This window comes from Protomyctophum bolini, assembly GCF_963924005.1.
Source record: "Protomyctophum bolini genome assembly, chromosome: 8".
Lineage (NCBI taxonomy): Eukaryota > Metazoa > Chordata > Actinopteri > Myctophiformes > Myctophidae > Protomyctophum > Protomyctophum bolini.
Window position 1 is genome coordinate 4,593,266 of NC_137869.1, and position 24,623 is coordinate 4,617,888.

The following is a 24,623-nucleotide window of genomic DNA, read 5'->3' on the forward strand; positions in this document are numbered from 1 at the left end:
TGGTTGGGAACCACTGCCTTTAACCTATAGCTCAATGATTGATAGCACAGAATGAAATCTTGCCAATTGGCATGCCCATGTATGGGCATATACTGATGTCATAAGGAATCTCCATGGGCATAATGAGGGACACAGAGAGACAGACAGACAGACGGGTGCTCTGAAAAAATTGCACCGTTCCCTGGCAGACCGCTGCCCGGTCTAGTTACACTGCACCCACACACAGTGCTGGCCAGTTTGTGGGTGCATTTGTGTAACTATAGTGCATGCGCACGCACGCACGCACGCACGCACGCACGCACGCACGCATGCATGTCTGTCGCATGCATGTCTGACGCATGCATGTCTACGCCACGCCTAAAACTGTTCCATAGACTCTTATCTTCAAATTAGAAGTCAAAACGAAACTTTCACATCAATTTGAAATGACCCCAGTCACGCCTTTATGAGCATACTGTAAAGTCTTGTTTAGCTGATGTGTTGCTTTCATTCATTTGTTCCGGCTGCTACTGACAGACGGCACGCTGTTGTTGATCTTTCAGGGGGCAACCATGAAGCTCGTCATCCTAAACGACTACGACCAGGCCAGCGAGTGGGCTGCCAAGTACATTAGGAATTCCATTTTAAGGTTCAGTCCTGGGCCAGAGAGATACTTCACTTTGGGCCTTCCCACTGGTAAGCACTTCTTTCTTGCATGTATAGTGTCTATAGTCTTGTGGTTATGCGGAAGACACTTGGAATGACATCATGGGCACCTTTTTATCTGAAGACTGGGTACTGCAATAGGCTACTCATGGGGACATTTGGGCAGAAACTGGGAACTATACTTGTGGATAACTGCGGGCATGTGTTAGTGACATTTACATTTTTGAGGAAAAGGCCTGAACCTTTTTGAAATGTGCGTTTCTCTGTTGCACAATTCTATAATCTTTGACTTTGTTATGGTGCCCAATTCACATGTATTCTTATATATATGCATATGGTTAATTTATTCACATAATCTCTGTAGGAGGGACTCCTATGGGCTGTTACAAGAAACTCATTGAGTATTTTCAAAACGGAGAAATCTCTTTCCAGTATGTAAAGACCTTCAACATGGATGAGTATGTAGGTACGTATTGACTGACCACTTTTCTCGCGTAAATAAGTTTAGTTCCAAATTAGAAACGTGATGTGATGCAGTGTGACTTTATACGTTGTAATAATCTGGGTGACATTTCAAATAGGACTTCCCAGAGATCACCCAGAAAGCTCCCACTCCGTCATGTGGAGCAGCTTCTTTAAGCACGTTGACATAAAAGAGGAAAACGTCCACATTCTGGACGGCAACGCCACTGACCTCCAGGTGGAGTGTGAAGCCTTCGAGGAGGAGATAAAAGCTGCCGGAGGAATTGAGCTCTTTGTCGGAGGTGAGGAGGTCAAACGATTCGATCATGTGACTAGTGTTGACAATAACTACTGTATGACGGAGAATGTTGGTCGACTACCTTTTTTCACAGAGGAAAACTAAACAGAAACTAAATTAAAGACGATGCTACGATGACTAAAACTATAAGACTAAACCTGCTGACAATTTCGTCAACAAATAAAAAGACCAGAATGTCAGGGAGGTAAGACAAGTCTCTTTTGCAAGTGTGAACTGGCCAAGAGAAGAGGCAAAATAAGTGACACAGCTCTGCCAGTAACAATAAATACAAGACAATAACAGGATAAACATGAAACACCTAAATACAGTAGGCTACCCACTACCGAAGAAGCTCAAAAGGAGAACAGGAACATCTAATAACGCAACCAATAAAGGCTAATATATATAAACTAAGCAACAATATTTGCTAATACGTCAAAGCAGGAGTAATGCACCGCAACACGTTGTGAGCTTGCATGTAGATCGGCTATTTTCAGCATGCAACCAAGTGTAAAATCAGGCATTACGACGCCATCAAGACCTGCCAAAATACATTTTAGTCGACTAAATCAACTGTACATTTAGTCGACTAAAATCTTATGATATTTAGTTGACTAAAACTAGACTAAAGGTAAAACATTTCAGATGACTAAAATGTGATTAAAACTTAACAGAATTTTATTCAAAAGACTGACTAAAACAACATTTGCTGTCAAAATCAACACTGCTGATGTGACCATAGACTATTGTATAACACAGTGGTTTCCCAAAGCTTTGAGCTCAAGACCGAAATGATAAAATGAGACGTTTGCCCGGGCGGGGACCCAAACTGGTGAAAATAGCAGATCTACAAGCTCAAAACGCAGAGCGAAAGGATTATTATAGCTTGTAGACCTGCTATTTTCCCTATACTTCTGTTTTTTCTTTGTTATGGAAATGACTAGATTTTCTGGTTTTATTCATGAAAATCTTTTGAAATAATGTATAGGCCTATTTTTAAATGACAAAAATATGGGATATTTAATCGCGACCCAAAAAAATTGCTCCGCGGTCCAAGCATGGTATGGGAAATATAATAAGCACATCATGATGATGTGTTGTTCTTCCATATGACAGGTGTCGGGCCAGATGGGCAAATCGGGTTCAACGAGCAGTCTGCAGTCTCCAGTCTGGTCTCCAGGACCAGGGTGAAGACGCTGGCCAAAAACGCTCGCTTCTGTGACGGCAACCTCTCCATGGTGCCCACCATGGCACCGACCGTGGGCATGGGCACCATCATGGATGCCAAAGAGGTCAGGAGATTAGATTTGAACAGTGGTGTGTTTACAGTAACTAAGCACAGGTACTCAAGTAGGCTACAACTTACATGCACTCAAGTACAATTTAGAGATATTTTTAATAAGCAGTTGGCTCTGTTGTCCCTAAGCAAGACGGTTGTGGGTTTGAACCCAACTGGGCCTGTGGCCACGTGGGCTGCTTCAGTGCTTCCCATACCAAAAGCCATGCATGCTGCCTGGGCCATGGCTCAGTGGTCCAGGCACCTTGGCTGGCAACCCAGTCTGGCAGTGTGCCGCAGGTTTGACTCCTGATCCCGACGGCCTTTACTGCATGTCTTCCCCCCATCTCTCTCCCCATTTCCTGTCAGCCTACTGTCTGTATCATCATAAAATGTATAAAATAAAGGCGAAAGCCACACAAAAACAAAAAAGCCATACATGTAACAGTAATAAAATACCAGTGCTCTAGGTTAAAATAGTACAATTTTCATTGGTTTTAGATTTTCTTTCATTTTGACTTTTTGCTTTCGATTATACTTTCGTTTTGAACCGTTTGTAAAGCGTGTTTGCTACTGTAGTTTAGTTTCTGTTTTGTGAAAATAATTATTTTCAGTTTCGTTTTGACTATAGTTTTAACGGGGGATATAGTCAGGGTCGAGATTAGACAAGTCATTCAGCAGCAGATATCAAAGTGTATTCATTCAACGTCATATATGTTAATGTGACAAAGCCTGTGTGACCTGACCTATAGACTGACATGGTGACAGACAGGGCTCAGGGCCTACGTATGTTCAACAGCCTATACTTGATTATCTCCTCAGGTCATGGTCCTGATCACAGGAGCACACAAGTCCTTTGCTCTCTACAAGGCCATGGAGGAGGGTATCAATCACATGTGGACGGCGCCTGCGTTCCAGCAGCACCCGCAGGCCGTGTTGGTCTGTGACGAGGACGCCACTCTGGAGCTACGGGTCAAAACTGTCAAGTACTGTAAGGGTGAGGAGGACTGATGTCATTAACCCATTCTGATCGGGAACCCCTTTTGGTGTTTGCATCATGTTATGCTTTAGCTATTGAAAAATAGCAGATCTACAAGCTCATAGCGCGCCACCGAGTGGCGCGCTATGAGCTTGTAGGTCTGCTATTTTTGAAAAATCGAAAGAACGACTGACATTTTTAGAATCTGATCTCAGGTCAGAATGGGTTAATCAGACCAGTGTGTTTCCAGTGGAAACCTCGTATGAATCTGATCTCAGGTCAGAATGGGTTGAGACTGGGTCACTAAGGGTGAGACTGGGTCACTAAGGCCCGGGCTACACGTATATGGATCTTTTGCAAAACGGATGTTTTCGTCCTCCGTTTTAGAAAAAATCCCTGCCCATACGACAAAGAGTCCACACACAAACACAGAAACGCATTGAACACAGGATAAAATCACTGCAGTAGCAGGTTTCATTTGTAGGCTATATTATATTTGATTTTATATTTACACTTTTTTTTAATGAAGGAATAAGTACCACATTTTAAAAGCCACCTAAAATGTGAGTGGAAGTGGAACATGTTTCTTTCATTGTCTGTCAGCATGTCACACCATACTATGCGTAAATCTCCAAATCCCGACTCGACCATAGAATAAAATACCTAGTCGTGATTGGCTGCTTCTAGCTAATGGGACAGCAAGCAAGCAACGGCAAAGCTACCTCTGGCCAATTGGAAGGGGAGGGGCAAATATCCCTGCCACCCACAGAACGTTACTAAAATAATAATCATACTATATATATATATATATATATATATATGTGTTGACACACTGCTTTGTCCGATTGTCTGTTCAGGTATGATGCATCTGCACAACAAGCTGGTGGACCCACTGCCCTCTGTGTCCAAGTGAAGGACAATGACCTCCTCTTTCATCTGCCTCTTCAATTGATTCCTTCATCTCCTGGTGGGAGAACCTTTGAGCTGCGTGAACAACAGACCTAATCATTACTTTTTGCTTTGAGTACCCTTTGACATTTCCAGTTCGTATTGTCTTGCTATGTTTTCCTTCTTAAAATATATATATTTTTTCCAAGTACTATGTGTGTTGAGTTCTTTAAACAGTCACAATGTTTTCAATATTTTTGCATGACACATCGTCGTGCAACAAAGTGTAAAATAGGGATTAAGCTGGTTAATCAATTTGTTGAATAGTACAGGCTAAAAGAAATGTAAAAATTAGAATACATAAAAGAACAATCAATAGAACAATGGCCATGAACAAGATAATGGATAGTTCATACCAGTGTAAAGCATGTCAAGGACCCCCAAATTGACACTAATGTATTAGCACACGGACCCCCAAAGGACCCCTCAAGGACCCCGGACCCCACTTTGGGAACCACTGGTGAGTCAGTCACCGTCTGACCTCTGATGTGAGGTGCCCCAGAGTGCCCTCCGGTGGTGTGAAGGTGTTAATGCCACAGGCTTCGCAGTGCAGTCCCCCAAGGTGTGTTCCATTACTCTGGCTGGTTTAATGGGCCAAGGTGATGTGATCTCTATTATCACTACCATGGAATGGGAGGAGGGGAGGGGAGGGGGGGTGCTCCTTAGAGTATATAAGGGGTGCTCCAATGCACTTCAATTTCCTGCAGCAGTGCGTGTGCGTGTGTGTGTGTGTGTGTGTGTGCACATACGCGTGCGTGTGTGTATGTGTGTGTACTCTGATATCACAAGTAACTCACGTACATTTCCTCTCTGTTTGTCGCACATGCACGCACAAGCGTGCACACGCACACATACACACACACACACACACACACACACACACACACACACACACACACACACACACACACACACACACACACACACACACACACACACACACACTGCTGTAGGTAATTGAAGTGCATTGGCGCAGAAGTGCATTAATGACTAATGAGGATAAAGAACACCCCCCACCAGAGACGAAATGTTTTTATAATCGTCATGGGGGCCCGTCCCCGCCCCCGCTTCGTCCCACACAGTCTACGTCACTGCCCCCCACCTTCAAAAGACGAATTAAGCCTGGTGACGAGTTTACTTTGACTTCTAAGCCTCCAATACCCGCGTGCATAATTACTCCTGCAATTCATTATTTGACTAATGGTATTGTTTTTAGTTTACCCTCGTTGAGAATCGAGCTAAGAATGACGGAGAATAACAACCCACTGACGCATCCAGGACTTTATCTGTCACCAGACAGCTGCTGGTTCAAGGCAGGGCTGTCCTCACGTCAGCCTGGCTCGCTGGAGAGTCGCACTCTGGTTGTTTCTGTCTCTGCAGTCACTCACACTGAACTTTGATTCTGCCAGTGCTTTTCAATGGGAACAGCTTTTGGAGAAAAAAAATCACACCTGTGTGAATTGTGTGAACTATATGCGGTGCAACTATACGTCTGTACTGTAGTACAGATATGTACACTTGCTGCAAGTAAATAATCCATGGTGAGCAGATGTTTAATGATATGTTTACCATAGGATCATAGCAGCGAATACATCAGAGGGACAGCCCATGTTAGATGTTTTGGAGATAAAGCCAGACAGAGAGGCCAGACAGAGATGGTTTGGAGTTTGGACATGCACAGAGGAGAAGGTAGAAGGATGCTGAGGTTGTAAGTTGGAACTGCCAGGCGGGAGGCCTAATAGAGGAATACCAAAGAGGAGATTTATGGATGTAGTGAAAGAGGACATGAAGTTTGTTGTATATTGTTTATGTGCCTCAAACATATTCCTAATGGTTTGAGCCTAACTCACCACTCTGATGTAACCCTTAGCAGTCCATGTCATTTCTGCCTGGCTTCTAAACCAATAGGCTATACCACAATATCCTGATATGGTGGGGGCACTGTGTATGAAAGTTATTTTCTCTGCCACATCCTCATGCCAGCTACTCCCCATCCCACATCATCGTTGACTCATCATAATAAGCCCCTCCCCTCCCACAGAAAATGCACTTCGCATTTTATGAGGGTCCAAATGCATTTCGTATTTTATGTGGGACAAAATGCTAATTTGGAACTGAAGAGGGGGAGGGCATGAAACAAAATAGGGAGATACCTGTGATATCACGAGTATATAGCACCAAATCAGTTGACGTGCTGTGAGAGACCACTGTACATAAGAACCCAAATATGATGAGAAAGCCTGAGTGTCCAGAATTGGGTATTTGTGGGGATATAGAAGACACGTAGGGGAGCCCAAAAACAAATGTTGTAGGACCTTTAACTGACAGCCTCTTCTCCCCGATGTCCAACATGGAAGTTCTACTGACAGTTTAACTAGTTTTATATTTATACTGAGAGCTGCAATACTATACGAGGCAACCCGTTTCTCTCCCTATTAACCCATTTTGACTGAGATCTGAGATCAGATTCTATAAAAATGTCTTCTACATCCTGACAGTTTTCTGAAAAAGCTATGTTTCTATTCTATGTCAGTCGTTCTTCGATTTTTCAAAAATAGCAGACCTACAGTACAAGCTCGTAGCACGCCACTCGGTGGCGTGCTATGAGCTTGTAGATCTGTTAAGCTGTGTAGATCTGTTAAGCCATCGCAGTGGACTCCGGCCTAGTGTGTGTGCTTATATAAAGCAGGTGTTTAAGGCAGATAATACCTTGACAAGGGTCCAAATACTCCCACACCTCCCCACATCTGTTACATTGGTCAGCTTCATCATTCCAGAGAGTGAAAAAAATAAAACTAAAACAAAGTGTAGCGAAAGAAATTCCATGAACATTTGAGCGCAAAGTCACATTCTTGTACGACGTTATGGCTAAATGACTGTGGTGTCAATATTTCCCTGGATACAAGTCACCAAAACAACATCCCTGCACAGTTTCACCTTGTTCAGTAGAAAGTTAAATGTGATTCTGCTCGTGAGAAGAGAAGTTTCCAGCCTCCTGGTATTTTAGCATGAATCAGCGATACGCAGAGTGGACAGCTGCTCACAAGAAATGATCATTTTGTCTGTTTAAACTCAAACGCTGTCCTGATGGATTATCAGGAATGATATAAAACAGAACATGTTGCCGTTTTTTTTTTCTTTTCCTTTTTTAAGTCATCAGTAGATTCGAGGTTAAAAATAGTCTTTGGGGCCCAGACAGACGGCTATAGTTGTAGCAGTCCGGGAACCTATCGGCTCAGCGTATAGCCTGCGTGTCTCGGGTTCCATTCTGGCCTTTTCGCGGTTTCGGTTTCACTCCCCATCTCTCCCCATTTCCTGGATAACTATACTGTCCTATCAATTAAGGCATAAAAGCCCAAAAATACATCTTAAAAAAGGTATTTGGATAATTTCCCCTTTTTAGTGGTACAATTATAATTGCCGTCATGGTTTCACTTTCTGGGCTTGTTTCTCTCTCTCAGTGTTTGTTCCTTTATATAAAAACAAACAAACAAAAGAAACCTGAAATGCCCACGCCTGGGCCCTTTTGATCTGAAAACCCATGCAGTTATAAAGTCAATTTACGCCACTGTGTACATGACGAGTATATATTATGGGAGCCACTGAAAACCGGAAACACACACAGGCCCTAATCGAGTATAAGGAACAGCTGAGACAAGGCCCAAGCAGCCAGAGCAATCACAGGTGACACTGATTGACAGGCGAGTCTCTAGTCCAGCTGTAGATCACAGCATCAAAGGCAGAGTAGACTCTGATTGACAGGCGAGTCTCTAGTCCAGCTGTAGATCACAGCATCAAAGGCAGAGTAGACACTGATTGACAGGCGAGTCTCTAGATTATTACAGTGAGCAGTCACATACAGTAAGTATGTGACTGCTATTACAGTCAGTATGTGACTGCTGCTATTAAAGTGGCTTATGTGACTGTGAGATCTGCTATTTTCAGTGTGCAACACCATAAAATTACTTGTCTTTTAGTTCTACTGGATCTCTTCTGCACTACAGTCCCTCCTTAACATTTTATTTAGTCAAATTTTTATCTGTTGACAAAATTGTCAATATATTTAGTCATCGTAGATGGTATACATTTTATATAGCGCTTTTATGCAAAGCGCGTTACATACTGTAGATTGTGCATTACATTCACCCATTCATACACATTCATACACCGATGGAGGAGCAAGGTGCCAACCTGCACATCAGGAGCAATTAGGGGTTCAGCATCTTGCTCAAGGACACCCAGGATGGAACTGGGAACCTCACAGGTTTCCCCATCCGGCTGTTCTACTGGCCATTCTACCCCACAGCCACTGAAAAAGGTAGTCCATGAACATCTTTCGCCATAGTTTTTAGTAGACGATATCAAACACTGCCACCGTGTGGACTGAAGTGGTGTGTGTGTCACATTCCATGTCTATTATAGTTCAAATGTCTGTTCTTATGGGCCCAGGGTCATGGAATCAAAGGCTTCAGTGTTATCTCACACAACATCCAAGCCTAAATGGGGAAAGTGGTACTGTATTTATGTTACACTCTTTTATCAAGCAAAAAAAAACAAAACATATCCACTTCCAACTGCCAAGTTTTCTTCTCCTAACTTTTGTCTTTTTTTCTCAGGGGGCGATTGGAAGGAAAATTGCTTGCAAATTGAACGAGGCCCAAAAAGCTTTCAGATGATTTAAGCTCCCTGACTTTTCCACTTCATATTTTACCTGTCAGTGAAAATCAAGAAATGGAAAGCATTAGATATCGTGTTTCAGAGCAGAAACCCACCGGGGCGGAAAGAAAATAAACATCTCTTTATACCTGAGGTCAATCCTCTCTCTTTTGAGCCTTTGTTTGGAAGTAATTGGTGTTAAAGCGATCACACAAAACGTCTCGAAACATGTTGCTGCAGCGAGCAGAGGCCCCGTTGGTGATCTGCCAGTTTATCCGCTGTGAGTTTGGATTAGCGTGGATGGACCGCCGCTTACAAAGGGCCCCGTGTAGAGGCTGGGATTTCAAAGCCCCTGCAAAAGGTGTAGCCTATTTTTGAGTCCTACAACCAGCAATGTCCGTGTTCACCTATGTGTTCACCTATGTACCTATGTGGTCATGAGCACCAGTATATGACTACCAGTAAGACGCGCAAACGCGGGAAGCGAACGCAGCTCGTACATATTTGGGTTTTTTTAACATTTATTTTGAAGTTATTATTAAGTTTTTAACTTAGCCATAACCATATAAGGAGTCCCCAAAGCAGCTATACGTCCAAATATGGAGTGTCAATCACAAACAAATCACTCAGCTCCATATATGGGCACAAAGGTGGGACACACACACAGACAGACACACACACACACACACACACACACACACACACACACACACACACACACACACACACACAGACAGACATGATCTCACTGCGTTCACAATCACTGCGTTCGCAATCACTGCGTTCGCAATTAGTACCAGTAGAGGTGCTGTTTTCCAGAAACAGAGAGAGATAGTGCTGCACTGTTGCCTGCTAATGAGAGAGAGAGAGAGAGAGAGAGAGAGAGAGAGAGAGGAGATGGGGGGGGGGGGAGGAGAGAGGGGAGTTGCACCACTCGGTTCACACAGGTGTGATTTTTTTAGATTAGTAGTAGATTGAACAGTTTCTTTGGGAAGACGTTGAGCGAAAATTGGGCAAATTAAAGGCCTGGGGACGAAACAGAGTAATTTAATGGAAATTGCTTCGCTTTTGTTAGCATTGTGTAACAATGAGTGTGCTGAAGGGGTTCATTGTAATTATTTTTCTACAGTTTTGCAGCACCTCATTTGCAACACAAATAAATAAATAAATAAAAATCACACCCACGTGAACTGAGCGGTGCAACTATACGTACTGTATTACTGGTACTACTCATGCTGTACTGTACTGTACTGTGCGGGTGAGAGAAGGCCCTCCTCCTCCACCCTGGCCTCTGTGTGTGTGTGTGTGTGTGTGTGTGTGTGTGTGTGTGTGTGTGTGTGTCAATAGGTCATGCTACAAAACTTTTCTTTTTTTAAAGATATATTTTATGTTTTTTTTATAGAGGATAGGTTACAGTAGGCTGACAAGAAATGGGGAGAGAGATGGGGGGGTGACATGCAGTAACTTAGGCTGTCGGGATCGGGAGTCGAACCCGCGGCACACTGCCAGACTGGAAATACCAGCCAAGGTGCCCAGACGGCTACGCCAGCCGCCCGTCGAGCCACTACAAACCTTTCTGAGACAGAGCACTTGTTTGAGCCAGAAAACCCCAGACCACAGAAAATCTACTGAATGAACCTAAAGAAATTACAAAACTTTTGACAAAATGTCACAAAAGTAAAACAGTATACGTTTTTCCACCACTTGCTTGTAGTGGGCGGGTGTCAGTCAGTCAGGAGTGTATCAGGTGTTTTCTAATGCTTGCACCACCACATGTTTCTATCAGGGAGGGAGGGAGGGAGGAGGAGGAGGAGGGGGGGGGGGTAGTGCAGCAGCGGAGCGAGGCGATCCATCACCCCAGGGTGGGGGGGTGTGTGCGAGGGTGCCGATGAAAAGCTCTTGTGTTGAGCTGCTGTGATTGATCTGCGCAGGAGATTGGTCATGGCCTGGGAAGAGGGGAGTGCCTCCCTCCACGCCATCTGAGGGCCCGATTATAGTTACGGTGAGCAGACGGCGCGGGATTGTCCCCGCTTTCACGCTGGGTGATCTGGAGTTCTCCGACAAATATACGTTTAAAACCGTGGGTTAAAATTACCATGCTTTGTTTGGAGCGTCTCACGTTGATGTTTATCCTGTTCTGTTCAAAGGTGCCATCGCTGTAGGCGTGCTAACTACTGCTAATTGTCCCCCATACCGATGAAAGCGGCGAAAGGTATAGCGAAAATAGCAGATCTGCAAGCTCATCCACAAATTAGTCACGATGCAACGTGTTTTATGAAATCGGATTTTAAACACACTCAGCGTTACAGACCCACAAGGGTCCATTTGGTCCCAAACTATCATTTAGTCATGGGGACCCCCTGGAACTCCCTCAAGGACCCCTGAGAATCCCCTATTAATTATTGTTCGATGTTGAAAATGAGTGTTAATAACTGCCACTGGCCCACGGTCAAACTCTTTTCCTGCAATGTCCTTAGTATTCTATGTCTCTCTCTCATCCTATCTGGCGAACTTCGGCACGCTGCCCAATCATTCTGCTTTTGAAAAATCCTCAATAATGGGCACTTTACCAAGCAATTATGCTAAATGTCTACGTTTATGTCACGGTTCAAGTCAGGAGAGCTTGTAGGACCCAAATTCTGCAGGAGGAGGCAGAGCAGGTCATTTGAAAAAGTTTAATAACTAAAAAAAAACTAGAATACAAACGAAAAGACTGGAAGCACAAAGTTGTCAAGACAAGACACACGCAACATACTACAATGAACTAGCAAGGAAACACTGGGATCAGGGGGGTATAAATACACAAGGACACAGGTGAACACAACTGAAAATCACTATAGGTAGGCTAATCACAGCACAGGTTAGACAAGGCAGGCAAACAGTAACTAGGCAGACAGGAAACACTAGAAACAATTTTACAAAATAACTGTCACGGATGGTGACAGTTAAAGGTGCATCCTTTTATTCAGCATTAAACTGTGCCTCGACTTTAATCTAGGATTCAGACCAGACCTATATATATAGCCAATGCAAAACTGTGAAGGCAAGTAAACAAAAAGTACAATCAACTCAAGTACAATTTCAATATTTCTACTCCATCTCAGAGGCGCAACTGTATAATATTGCATATTATAATGTTACTTTGCAGATTAAGATTATAGGAATACAAAACATACATAATGAAGCCCTATTTTTTATACTTCAACCATTCAAAAATAGCTGACATACAAGCTGAGTATATAAAGGTGCAAGTAAAAGTACTCATCATGCATATAGTCCATGTGCATGGGCTCTTTATAACTACACTGAAAGTACTGCAAACTTGGCCCAGCTTTTATTGTGAAATGGTGATTGTGACCGTGAGGGCTCAGCTCAAAGGGCCTTATCGACTGCACTTTACACGTTTTTTTTAATTTATATGTACGCCAGCTGTTGTTCAACGTAATGTCCTGATTAGACAATATGAACCGACGTAATTCTCCGTCTCCTTTTCATGCCCTTGTCGCCATAAAACCAGGATACAAGAGAGAAGAGAAACGGCTGGAACGGGGGGGAGGGGGGTCGGTTGAATGGGAAAGGAGTAATAGATGTGTGTGTGTTTGTGTGTGTGTGTGTGTGTGTGTGTGTGTGTGTGTGTGTGTGTGTGTGTGTGTGTGTGTGTGTGTGCGCGTATGTGCATGCGTGCGCATGCGTGTGCAAGCGTAATATGGCTATATTCAGACCGCAGCCATCTTGCATATAGACAGTGGCTGCAATGTTGTAAAATAAAATAAAAAATAAAAATAAAAATCCACCATAGTCATGTTATGAGCTATACTCAGCGTATGGAAGCGCTCGTTATCAGTAAAGCAACCTGCTGCTGCCTCCTGCATTATGTGCATCCTGCATTATGTGCACATTGAGTGATGGAGTGAGGGAGTTCCAGACCCACAGGAACGCACCCAGGGTGCCGGCCCGATTCCGGAGAGCCGCTCCGCCTCCGAAACAGTTGAGAAATGACAGAGTTACCGTGTGGGGGTCCCTCTACTGTACTGTACTGTACTGGCACATCGGAAATCACCATACAGTGAATATGTGCGTGTGTGTTTGTGTGGGTTGCGCACAGGTGGTGAAAAACAACCATGCTGTTTTCGTGCTCAGACGCACCCACCCACCCACACACACACACACACACACAGCTCCGTAAGGGAGTGGTTGCACCCATAGACATATGGTTGCACCACTTAAAAATCACATGCAAGGAATTTCTTTACATGCAGGAAGTAGCTCATAAAATGTCTACGGTGGATAACCTCATTATGTTCAAATTAACAAAATGCACCAAAAGTATCAGATCTACAAGATAAAGCTTGCAGATATACTACTTCTGTAGTATGATCAAGTCGGGCGTTCATTTTCAAATTAACACAAAAGGTTAGAATATTATGGAGATGAGTGGTTTGATGTGCAAGCCTATATACGCAATCCATCCACCCACTCATTGATGCTTAAGCCTTATACTGCCCTGTAGGACACGTTGGGGGATGCTAAGAAAGAAGGCAGAGCACACACACACAAAAACAAGTTAAGTGAATTATGACTTCTGCTGGGGGAGAGCCAAAATAACAAAATATCATACCGCTGATTCATGTATACCTAAGACGTCATCGGAAGAGCTCTATACTTCCGCACGGTAATTGAAAACCAAAGCAATCAACCTTGCTTCTTTTTTTCCCCTCTCTCCATGTCCTTCTTTTGCTCTCTCCTCCAATACAATCTGAATAATTTCACCTCAGGTGACGTCACTTTCTGGGCCACGGCGACAGGGAACTTCAACTTAAGTGATACTTAAGTATCAGTACCGCCATGTGGAAATGTAAAAGCGCTAAATTGTTGTCATCGGAATATTCTCAAGTACCAAAAGCAAAAAAAATAAATAAGAATCACTATTTTGAAAAACATTTCTGAATAGTTTAAAATAGCCAATCTACATTGACACGTTGTGAGCTTGTAGATTTAAAACTATTAAAAAAATGTTTTTCAAAGGCAAAGTAGTTTAAGGATAAGGGGTTTAGCATGGATGATGCACTCAGTCACTTTCCACTACTGCAGTGACGTCACTTCACTCTCATCCATTGAAGAGCTTTTCATATGGTTATTGTCGGGCAGAAACCTTGTATCTCCACACTTGCCGAGATGTTTATTCTCTCCTATTCACCTGTTTCCTATAGGCTGTGTGTGTTCCACTTCCTGTCTATTTGATCCAATGAAATCCAATGAAACTGGTCAGATGACCAATGATGTCCAATGAAATCGACAGGAAGTGGAACACAAACAGCCTAAGGAAACAGGTGAATAGGCTTTGAGGGAGTTCCAGGGGGTCCCCAGCTAAATTATACCCTTATGGGTCTGTAACTCTGAGAGTTACAGTCCAAATGGACCCTGACGAGTCCATTTGGTTCCATTAGTCACTCTCAGAGTTCCATTAGTCACTCTGAGAGTTAAATTAGCATTGATTGTACAATATAAATTGGGGGTCCCAGAGATAGAAATGCCATTAAATGTGGGTCCGTAGACTAATTATGTCAAACTGGGGGAATCACTGCTAGAGCCGTAAAAATCTTCTTTTATGGAAGTCCTTGGCGTATATTTTCTAATGGGGGTCCGCAGGCTAATGGGTGTCAATTTGGGGGTCATTGACATGAAAATGTTTGGGAACCACTGCTATACTATCATAATAATAATAATAATAATATAATAATAATAATGGATTTTATTTATAACGCACTTTACATTCGTAAGAATCTCAAAGTGCTAAAAGTATAGTGACAATATATAATCGATATGCAGGCTCACAGGGGCGACGCTGTGTGAGCTTGTAGATCGACTATACTTTCACAATTCTACAACATAAAAAGGGACATATACAAGGTTTCCTTCCACCCGACAGCAACGATATTCACTGACGGGCAGTACTTAGAACGTGCTTCCCATTGAATGCCTGGTTGAATTGGATCAAGTTAAGATTTCAAAGTCGTTTCCCGTTGGCATGAAGGACCCAGAAGTGAGCCCGGCGAATGAGAACCCGGGTTACTGGGTTACGCTGTCACACAGGTGCCTTTGATCTGGGCATATTATGTGAGCAGCGGATCCTGTTGTCAATTCTTATCCAATCAGATGTGAACAAAACAAGACCCACGGAGGAAATGACCATACTTCTTGGTAAGATTCTACTAGTACTATGCCATCAAAATGGACTACCCGTCCCTGACACACAGCAGTGGTTCCCACAAACGTTTTAGCCCGTGACCCAAAAGAGTCCCTGTACTGGGACTTTATAGTCACAACAGCAGAGTTTGTAGAGTATTTTTACTACTATACTTTTCATTCTTCACATTTTCTTCTTTGATTTCTTCGTTAAATTACTGAAATAAATCATTGAATTTGACGTTAAGAGTGAAGAGGAGCTTTTGAGTGAAGAGGAGACTGCACACCCGGTTCCTTTTTAACCCATTCTGAACGGGAACCCGTTTTGGTGTTAGCATCATGTTATGCTTTAGCTATTGAAAAATATCAGATCTACAAGCTCATATAGCGCGCCACCGAGTGGCGCGCTACGAGCTTGTAGGTCTGCTATTTTTGAAAAATCGAAGAACGACTGACATTTTTTTAATCTGATCTCAGGTCAGAATGGGTTAATCAGACCAGTGTGTGTCCAGTGGAAGCCTCGTATGAATCTGATCTCAGGTCAGAATGGGTTAAGCATGTGCGTATAGGTAATAAGTATAGGGATGTCCCGATCCACTATTTCCGATCTGATCCCGATACCACAATTTCTGCGTTATAGCCAATACCGATACCAGAGAATAATATTTATAATGATACAAATAGAAAAACTATCCACCGACCGGGAATATTTTTTTCTTGTCTTTCTTGTAATCAACCATGGCATCTAAAAACACGAACAGCTGCACCTGACCTGTATTTTGAGCAATATAATGCCTTAAAACAAATAGAATCTAAAAAGATGAAGACCATATAATGTGAGTATACACTTTGTATACCCATCCCCTCTTTTCCAGAGGTGGCTCTCCTGATGAAGGGTCCGAATATTGACGAATGGTTTCCCAGATTATCTCAAACTTTTTGGATTGTTAATTGCCCCCATGACTAGTTTCCTAAATCTCCACTGCACCCTATTGCTTTGGGTGAGTGAGCAGGATATGCGTCGTGCACTGTTATGGTTTGTGTAGAGGGTGTGTGTGTGTGTGTGTGTGTGTGTGTGTGTGTGTGTGTGTGTGTGTGTGTGTCTGTGTGTGTGCGTGCGTGCGCGTGCATGCGCGCGCGTGTGTGTGTGTGTGTGTGTGGAAGTGGTCTCATGAGAAAAGTCACAGCCCTTTTCTTCTGCTTGCTCACTTGGGCGGGTCAGCGCTGACCTGTGGATAACGCTGCATGTGATCCGCCCTCCGTCTGACAAGTAAAGACGGTCTCCTCCCACCGGGACCGGTCCCGAGAACAAAGCGAACCCCACAACGCAAACAGTGGCCTTAATCTCAAACAATGACTTCATCCAAGAGGGGAGGAGGAAGGGTCGTGTTTTTGCCGTTTCTCTCACATCATCGACGTGGCCTATAGCTATCTCAGGACAACTTTATCAAAATACCATTCCACAATGAACTAGAAATGCACCCGGAGAGATGCTAGTATACACCCATTGTAAAAGACAGAGAATTCCCAAGCACTCCCATGAAGACCCTTCTGGTACTTTTATTAGTTAACCCATTCTGAACGGGAACCCATGTTGGTGTTAGCAATTAGCATCATGTTATGCTCTAGCTATTGAAAAATAGCAGATCTACAAGCTCATAGCGCGCCACCGAGTGGCGCGCTACGAGCTTGTAGGTCTGCTATTTTTTGAAAAATCGAAGAACGACTGACATTTTTAGAATCTGATCTCAGGTCAGAATGGGTCAATCAGACCAGTGTGTGTCCAGTGGAAACCTCGTATGAATCTGATCTCAGGTCAGAATGGGTTAATTAGTCGTCGCTGTCGGGCCAGAAACTAAGCCAATAATCTGAAGATTATTTTAAAAATTAAAACCATATTTTATTGACACAAGTATCATACTATACTTGTTACTGATTATGGGGGAATTAATGTAATCCATTATTTGCTGCACAATGGAGTGATGAAACTGAACGAGCGAATGGAACCACGCACAATGCACGGCACAAATCAAATAACTTCTTGGAATAGACAATTATATCAACACAATGAATTATCACTCTCACTTCTGCTGACTAGGAAAATAACTATAGGGTTGTCCCGATCCAATCACAGGATCTGAAATCGGGGCTGATCACGTCTTTTTCAAATCCGAATATAAAAACGAATCGGAAGCAAAAGAACGTGATCGGAACATCGAATCCCCTAGTATCAATATAATATATCCATATCATGATGGATGGAGTTGTTTTTACGGCAGGGTTTGAACCCACAACCCTCTGCATGAAAGGCATAATGCTCTAACCACTACACTAGGGCAGATATTGTACTATTGTGATACGATACTATACTATTGAGATATCGGATCGGGGGAAAATCGGTATCGGCAGATACTCAAAATCGGAATCGGATCGGGAGCAAAAAAAACTTGATCGGGATATCCCTAAAGGTGCATGAGCATAGCAGCCACTGCGTACTGATCAACATGGGCGCAGGTGTAAAACCACTGCGCTGAAAGTTGTTAAAACACACTATCTCTATCTCTCTCTCTCACACACACACACACACACACACACACACACACACGCTTTTAGCTGTACCAAAGAGTCGACTTTAAGCTCTTTTTAAATCCAGTCACGTATTGCAGAAACAGAGCCCTGATGTCATGCAACAATTCATTAGACATTTCTCTGCTGTCGGGTGGAAACCTTGTATGTCCAAATCCATTATGGATTAATTATATGCTGATGTAGCCTATATCAGACTTTATTTAACCAGTTAAAAACACATTGGGACTGCGTCTCTTTTACAAGTGCGGGAACTGGCCAAGAGGCAGAAATAAAATTACACTTCAATACTACATCATAATGTCACATTTTGGGAACGGCAAATAAAAACATCCATAATATACCTCAAAGTACCTATGAAATAAATACAACAAATCACCCAAAGTCCTAAATCTTTTAGTAGCACTGCTAAAACTGCACTGCTGAAACTATAACCTTCTTCCACTTAATACAATATGCAACCGTTTATGCAGATGTGTTCTGGGCTGTCCATAACATGACTCATCATTGCACCCTGCATGATGAATCACGCAGAGTTGTTTTGGCAGCAAGTTTAGATTTTTGTTTTAGTCATATAGTCTCTTGAATAGTTTTCATTTAGTTATTTTAGTCACATTTTAGTCACCCGGAATGTCACCACTGAACGCCTGTTCATATTCGGTCAATAACATCTTAAACAATATATATATTTTTTGTAATAAATAAAAAAACGTTGCTGTCCTATAGTCTCACCTTGATACTACCTGCTACCTGTTCATGTTTTCACTAATTATCAGTATAACAGATCTATGACTCATATATGATTCATATATATGTTCTGAGTATTGTTGTTGTGTTATTGTTCATGTTTTGTTTTGTTCTCCCCCCGTGGTGGTATAATTATGTGTAATCATGTATATTCTCTAATTGCGGACGCCATTGAAAACGACATGGTTTAACTCAAGGTCCCTCTGAACCCCATCTCAAGGGGTTATTCCCAATAAATCATTTCAACACAAAACTGAAATAGATACACAGACAGACAGACAGACAGACAGACAAACAGACAGACGGACAGACGGACGGACGGACGGACGGACGGACGGACGGACGGACGGACGGACAGACAGACAGACAGACAGACAGACAGACAGACAGACAGACAGACAGACAGACAGACAGACAGACAGACAGACAGACAGACAGACGGACGGACAGACAGACAACTTCAGATAACGCACTAATAGATAATACCAATAATACACGATGATAGTCACTTGACAAATTATTTTACGGGAGACTAAATCGTATAAAATTAAATAAACGTTGAAACATGGAGATAGGATAGGAGGTTTCCGGCCGACAGCAACGGCGCGACCCTGCACTTCACTCTGCTTCCTGTTGCCTTTTCCTCCTCGCCTTCCTTCCTTCCTTCCTTCCTCCCGAGTCACCTTGTGGATCATCAGACGGCAGGATGTCAAAAGGACGGAGGGAAAAGGCCCAGCTGATGTTATCGTGTGATGTAATGTAGCCAGTGATGGATAAAAGTACTCAACTGTTTTACTTAAGTTAAAGTATCCATATACTGCAATGTAGGCACAGTCGGTACTCTTACAAAAAACATGCAGTAATCCTGGTCTCTAAACTGCCTCCCCCCTGGCCAGCCGGGGCGCCTGATGGAGGAGAAAGGAACTGGTCGGAATAACGTGTCCCTTCCACGCGCTACGTCCAAACGGCGAAACTACCCCCTGTGGCCCTGTCAGGCGAAAAGAAGCAGGTTGGACTCCTCATGCATAGAAGGAAGCATGAGGTCAGTCCGCTGCCCCTCCAGGTTGGCAGAGGAAGTTCAAATTTTCAAATGCATACAAATCTTTTGAAAATAGCAGATCTACAAGATCACGGTCAAAATGTATAGAGAGCTGAAGTAATGTATGTTTTGTAACAATAATCGAAATCTACTGTAAAAGTAAAACTACTAAAAGTTTCATACATAATTGTAGTGGATTAAAAGTCCAATATTTGCCTCTGAGATGTAGTGGAGTGGAAGTATAAGTATTGGAAATTGACTGTACAAATACCTCAAAAGTGTACAGTACAAGTGTACTTGGTTACGTTACTGTGTGATGTAATGCAGTCCCGGTGCTGAAGGACAGCTCCCCACGCTGCCCACTGGCCTCCATCGTGACAACACTCATGGGCCGCTCAAACAGGGGTGATCGTTATTATCGTTTATCGTGGTTAGAAACAACACAAACCAAACCAACAAACAGAAGAAAAAACAAACGGACATACATACAAAATGAGTGGACAAGAAACACAACAGAGCTAGTCCGGCAGTCGAGGTGGACGGGTGGGAAATTTGGTATTTTTTATTGGCCTAAAGAATTGTCTATTATACATACATTCATGAATCCACTTGCTGACCGGCTGTAAGTATTGGACAATTTTTGTATAGGGGTTTCTTGTGACCCTATTAACCATACCATTAACATATGGCAGGCAAAAATGACAAAAATGTCAAACTTTCCTTTTGCTTTAAGTAGTATGTGACATGTCAAATTAGGGTTTTTTTCATGATTCTGAATCCATTCCAAGCATTAGTTTTGCACAAAATACACTCCTTGGTCTAAAAACGGCCATAGACATCATGACAAATGTGTCATTGCATGTCACATTTTGGGCACATTTGCTTTTAGCCCAAGGAGTGTATATGTTGTGCAAAAATAATGCTTGGAATGGATTCAGAATCATGAAACCCCCCCTAATTTGACATGTCTCATGAAGCAAAAGGAAAGTTTGACATTTTTGCCTGCCATATGGTAGAGTCACAAGAAACGCCTATGAATAAATTGCCCAATACTGACAGCCGGTCAGCAAGTGCATGGATTCATGAATATATGTACTGTATATAGGCAATACTTTAGGCCAATAAAAAATACTATATACCAAATTTCCCACTCTAAACAAAATAACCCTGTAGGCAGCCAGACTAATAGCCTTAATTTAATGACCATAACAGGTCTGTAGAGTTAAGGGGGTTCTTGCAAATAAAACCTTTGATAACTCCTACGTATATGCAAGTGTCATAGTAAATAAGTGTCAAAATTATTCTGAAGAAAACCTGGAGACTGACATTCAGTAATTTTGTGTTATGATCAAAATAAGAACATAAAATTGCCGGGACAAGACCAAGTCTTTGCCACGGACTTACGGTAAGTCGTGTGGTAAGGGCATGGAGCTGTATGGGAGCTGAATGTATACGTGTGGCGCTCCACCTCACTATATCCATCTCCCATATAGCACGTTGTAACGGGGACAGACTCCCGTGATTTTTACGACAATAAGCCTCTCCTACAGTACCTACAGTAGGCTACTTACTTTACATACACATGGGATCAATTATAACCTTTGCTGAGCTGCATATTCGGTACCACTTAAAACTCTCCATTTAGTAAAACACTTGGTATAAGCTTCTTTTTTGTGTCTATGAGGTGACAGTACTTCATTAGACACCCTGGAGTCGTTCTTATGTGCAATGGTGTATTAACTTTGTATTTAGGGTTTCTTCCTGGAGGCTGAACCCTTGACAGTCAAACGGGCCAATGAAATAAACAGTACTAAAGTGACACACTATCAGCCCCTCCCCTAACCCCTCCCCCTTTATCATACAACTACAGCTGTGGGTGCGGCTTCAGTTCAGGGTGGATCACCACCCATCACCCCCCCCCCCCCCCACCGGGCAAACCAGGCAAACTTAATGAACTGGTGGGCGTGTCCACATAAAAGCACGATTTTAACAAATACTGTACACTTTTTGGAAAAAGTTCTCCCTCCTTATATTACAATAATACCCGATGATCATGTTTTAGGGTGGAAAGAAATCGTGGCACTCGTGGCACACACGCATTAACCCATTCTGACCTGAGATCAGATTCATACGAGGTTTCCACTGGACACACACTGGTCTGATGAACCCATTCTGACCTGAGATCAGATTCTAAAAATGTCAGTCGTTCTTCGATTAAAAAAAAAAGCAGACCTACAAGCTCGTAGCGCGCCACTCGGTGGCGCGCTATGAGCTTGTAGATCTGCTATTTTTCAATAGCTAAAGCATAACATGATGCGAACACCAACATGGGTTCCCGGTCAGAATGGGTTAAGAACGGTGCATGCACCGACTAAATAGCACAATTTATGATCACTGTATTTCCTATACGTTTTTCGATAAAAAAAGTAAATAAAAAAAAACCGTCACGCATGCATCTTTTATAGGAATGGATTTATGGTGGGAATATATTCCTCTTTGCTCTCCGATAGGTACGAGGCTGCATGTGTTGGCTCACACACTGTTACTGTATTGGGTCAAAGACTTTTAGCATGCACCTGGGCTGGCATCCAAAGCCAAGGAAACCCTCCCTCCATACCATCCAGTTTTGTTTGTGAGGGCAACTCAGCAATGAGCCCAGAAGTGTTTTAACGAAGCCCCTGGAATCTCTTCTCACACAGGCTTATGCTCTTTAATTGGCTTTCCTGGATGACTGCTTGCTGCTCTGTTGATTTATTTTCAGGTTTGGTTTCCAAACAAACGGTAATAGGCCCGCATTCAATACGATTACATTTTGTATACCGGCGATGATGTTAATTGCATCTTGCACAGTCTCTCCCACGCTCTCTCGACCTCAATTTAAGGAGCAGACTCCAATGTCAAAGGCAAGTAAATGCCGTGAAACGTATACAGTAGTTCTTCTGGGCGAGCCTGCTTTAACCCATTCTGAACGGGAACCCGTTTTGGTGTTAGCATCATGTTATGCTTTAGCTATTGAAAAATAGCAGATCTACAAGCTCATAGCGCGCCACCGAGTGGCGCGCTACGAGCTTGTAGGTCTGCTATTTTTTTTTAATCGAAGAACGACTGACATTTTTAGAATCTGATCTCGGGTCAGAATGGGTTAATCAGACCAGTGTGTGTCCAGTGGAAACCTCGTATATATGAATCTGATCTCAGGTCAGAATGGGTTATAACCCATTCGAGACACGCATACGGGTATATTTTGGGGCGTGTTCCGATTCCGCCATTGCTTCATGGTCGTGAAAACAACACAACTTAGACAAGATATTAACCATGTTGTCTTATACAGACCAGACGGTCTTCGCTATAAGACATACAGTACTAAGGGAATGGTGGCATGCAGACTGAAAATGAAAACATCTACTCCAATGAGAGCAGGAGGAAGACCTAACCATGCTCTCATGCATATAACTCCGAGCCTCGGTACCTAGGCTTTTATTTTTCGTTCGCATTCGGCTCAAAAAGCCTGAGGAAACCCATTGAACAATTTGACATAGGAGGCCCACTTCCTTGTGCAGTTTGTCTTTGGTGTTTTCCGCTGTTTTCTACCGGGGAGGGGATAGGAAGGGAGGAGGGGGGGGCGGGTGCACAGATCGGTGAACACTGCCTGTTTCTCGACCGGCCAGAATTGAGAAAGGCCGGTCGAAAACCACACAGGCTGGGCCACTGGGCCAGGCTACATAACTCCAGTACTTTGTAAATGATATACTGCTGGTGGTAGAACGTTGCATCCCTCCAGGCTATCAGACGTAGATCCATTATATGTGCGACGGGTGCACGTGCGTGCTGTTTGTTTTGTTTACAAAGTCACAGAGAGACGGGCAGCAAAGCTTGTGGCTTATTTCTAACCTTTAATGTCTTCAGAAACATCTTTTAGCGCGCTGATTACGTTTAATATGAGTAATACACTGTCTGGATGTCATCTTGAATGAGATTAAAGACGGAGTGGTTCTGTAATCATCGTCAGCTGTGTTTGGGTGGAGGATGGGAATAAAACAGGTGAATACAATCAAGCTTCATTCATGCAGGACTCTATATATACACGTCATCATGCATCAGAAATCCCCCCATTGTTTTGGCATCCATTGTTAGGTATGCCTATATGATGACGACGACGGATAATGGTCTAAAAGTGTGAAAAACTTATTTTTCATTTCACTAGGTCTTTAAGACCTATTTGAAAATGTGTGAAAACAGTTGCAACACAATGTGTATTTAACATTTAGTTTTTGCCTATAGAGAGCACCAAAGTCCTGACGTCACTCGCTCGTCCCCTCGGTTCCCCTGGTTCACGGAAGTAATTTCTCTATGGAGAATAACAGGGGGTCATCTTAAAATCGTGTTGTGATCTGTCTCTGCGTTATTGTCAGGGAGGTGTCTCTGTATCGTTTGCGACCGCCAGTCACTCGTAACAGTCTGTTTCTAGCGAAAATGTAGTAGCAGTAACAATAGCGTTTTCTCTCAGTCAGTTGGTTCTTCATATCCATATGAGTGAAGCGGCCTGGATGATTTATTTGTTTATTTTTCAAACAGTACTTATTTATATGGGGATTACAATGCAAATAAAAAGTACATGAACCCGTGAATTTGCGCCCTCTACCGACATTGACGTCAGACTTCGGTGCTCTATTAACCAGGTGAACCTGGTTAATCACTTCCTCCTACATACAGCGCACGCACGCACATTTAACCAATTATTTATGTCCACACAAAGGAGATGCATACAAGGACACAAATAATTATAGGTGCATTGAAGTTA

The 24,623-nt window shown here is 42.9% G+C and overlaps 1 protein-coding gene across 1 annotated transcript; it reads left to right on the top strand.

The window, feature by feature from the left end:
* Positions 1-551: 551 nt before the first annotated feature.
* On the top strand, positions 552-4,573 carry LOC308319573 (glucosamine-6-phosphate deaminase 1-like; the record flags this gene model as incomplete). Its single annotated transcript, XM_080769675.1, has 6 exons — positions 552-675; positions 1,010-1,111; positions 1,227-1,409; positions 2,522-2,697; positions 3,504-3,678; positions 4,518-4,573. The coding sequence occupies 6 exons, from the start codon at positions 552-554 to the stop codon at positions 4,571-4,573; spliced, it is 816 nt and encodes a 271-aa protein (XP_080625801.1).
* Positions 4,574-24,623: the final 20,050 nt, after the last annotated feature.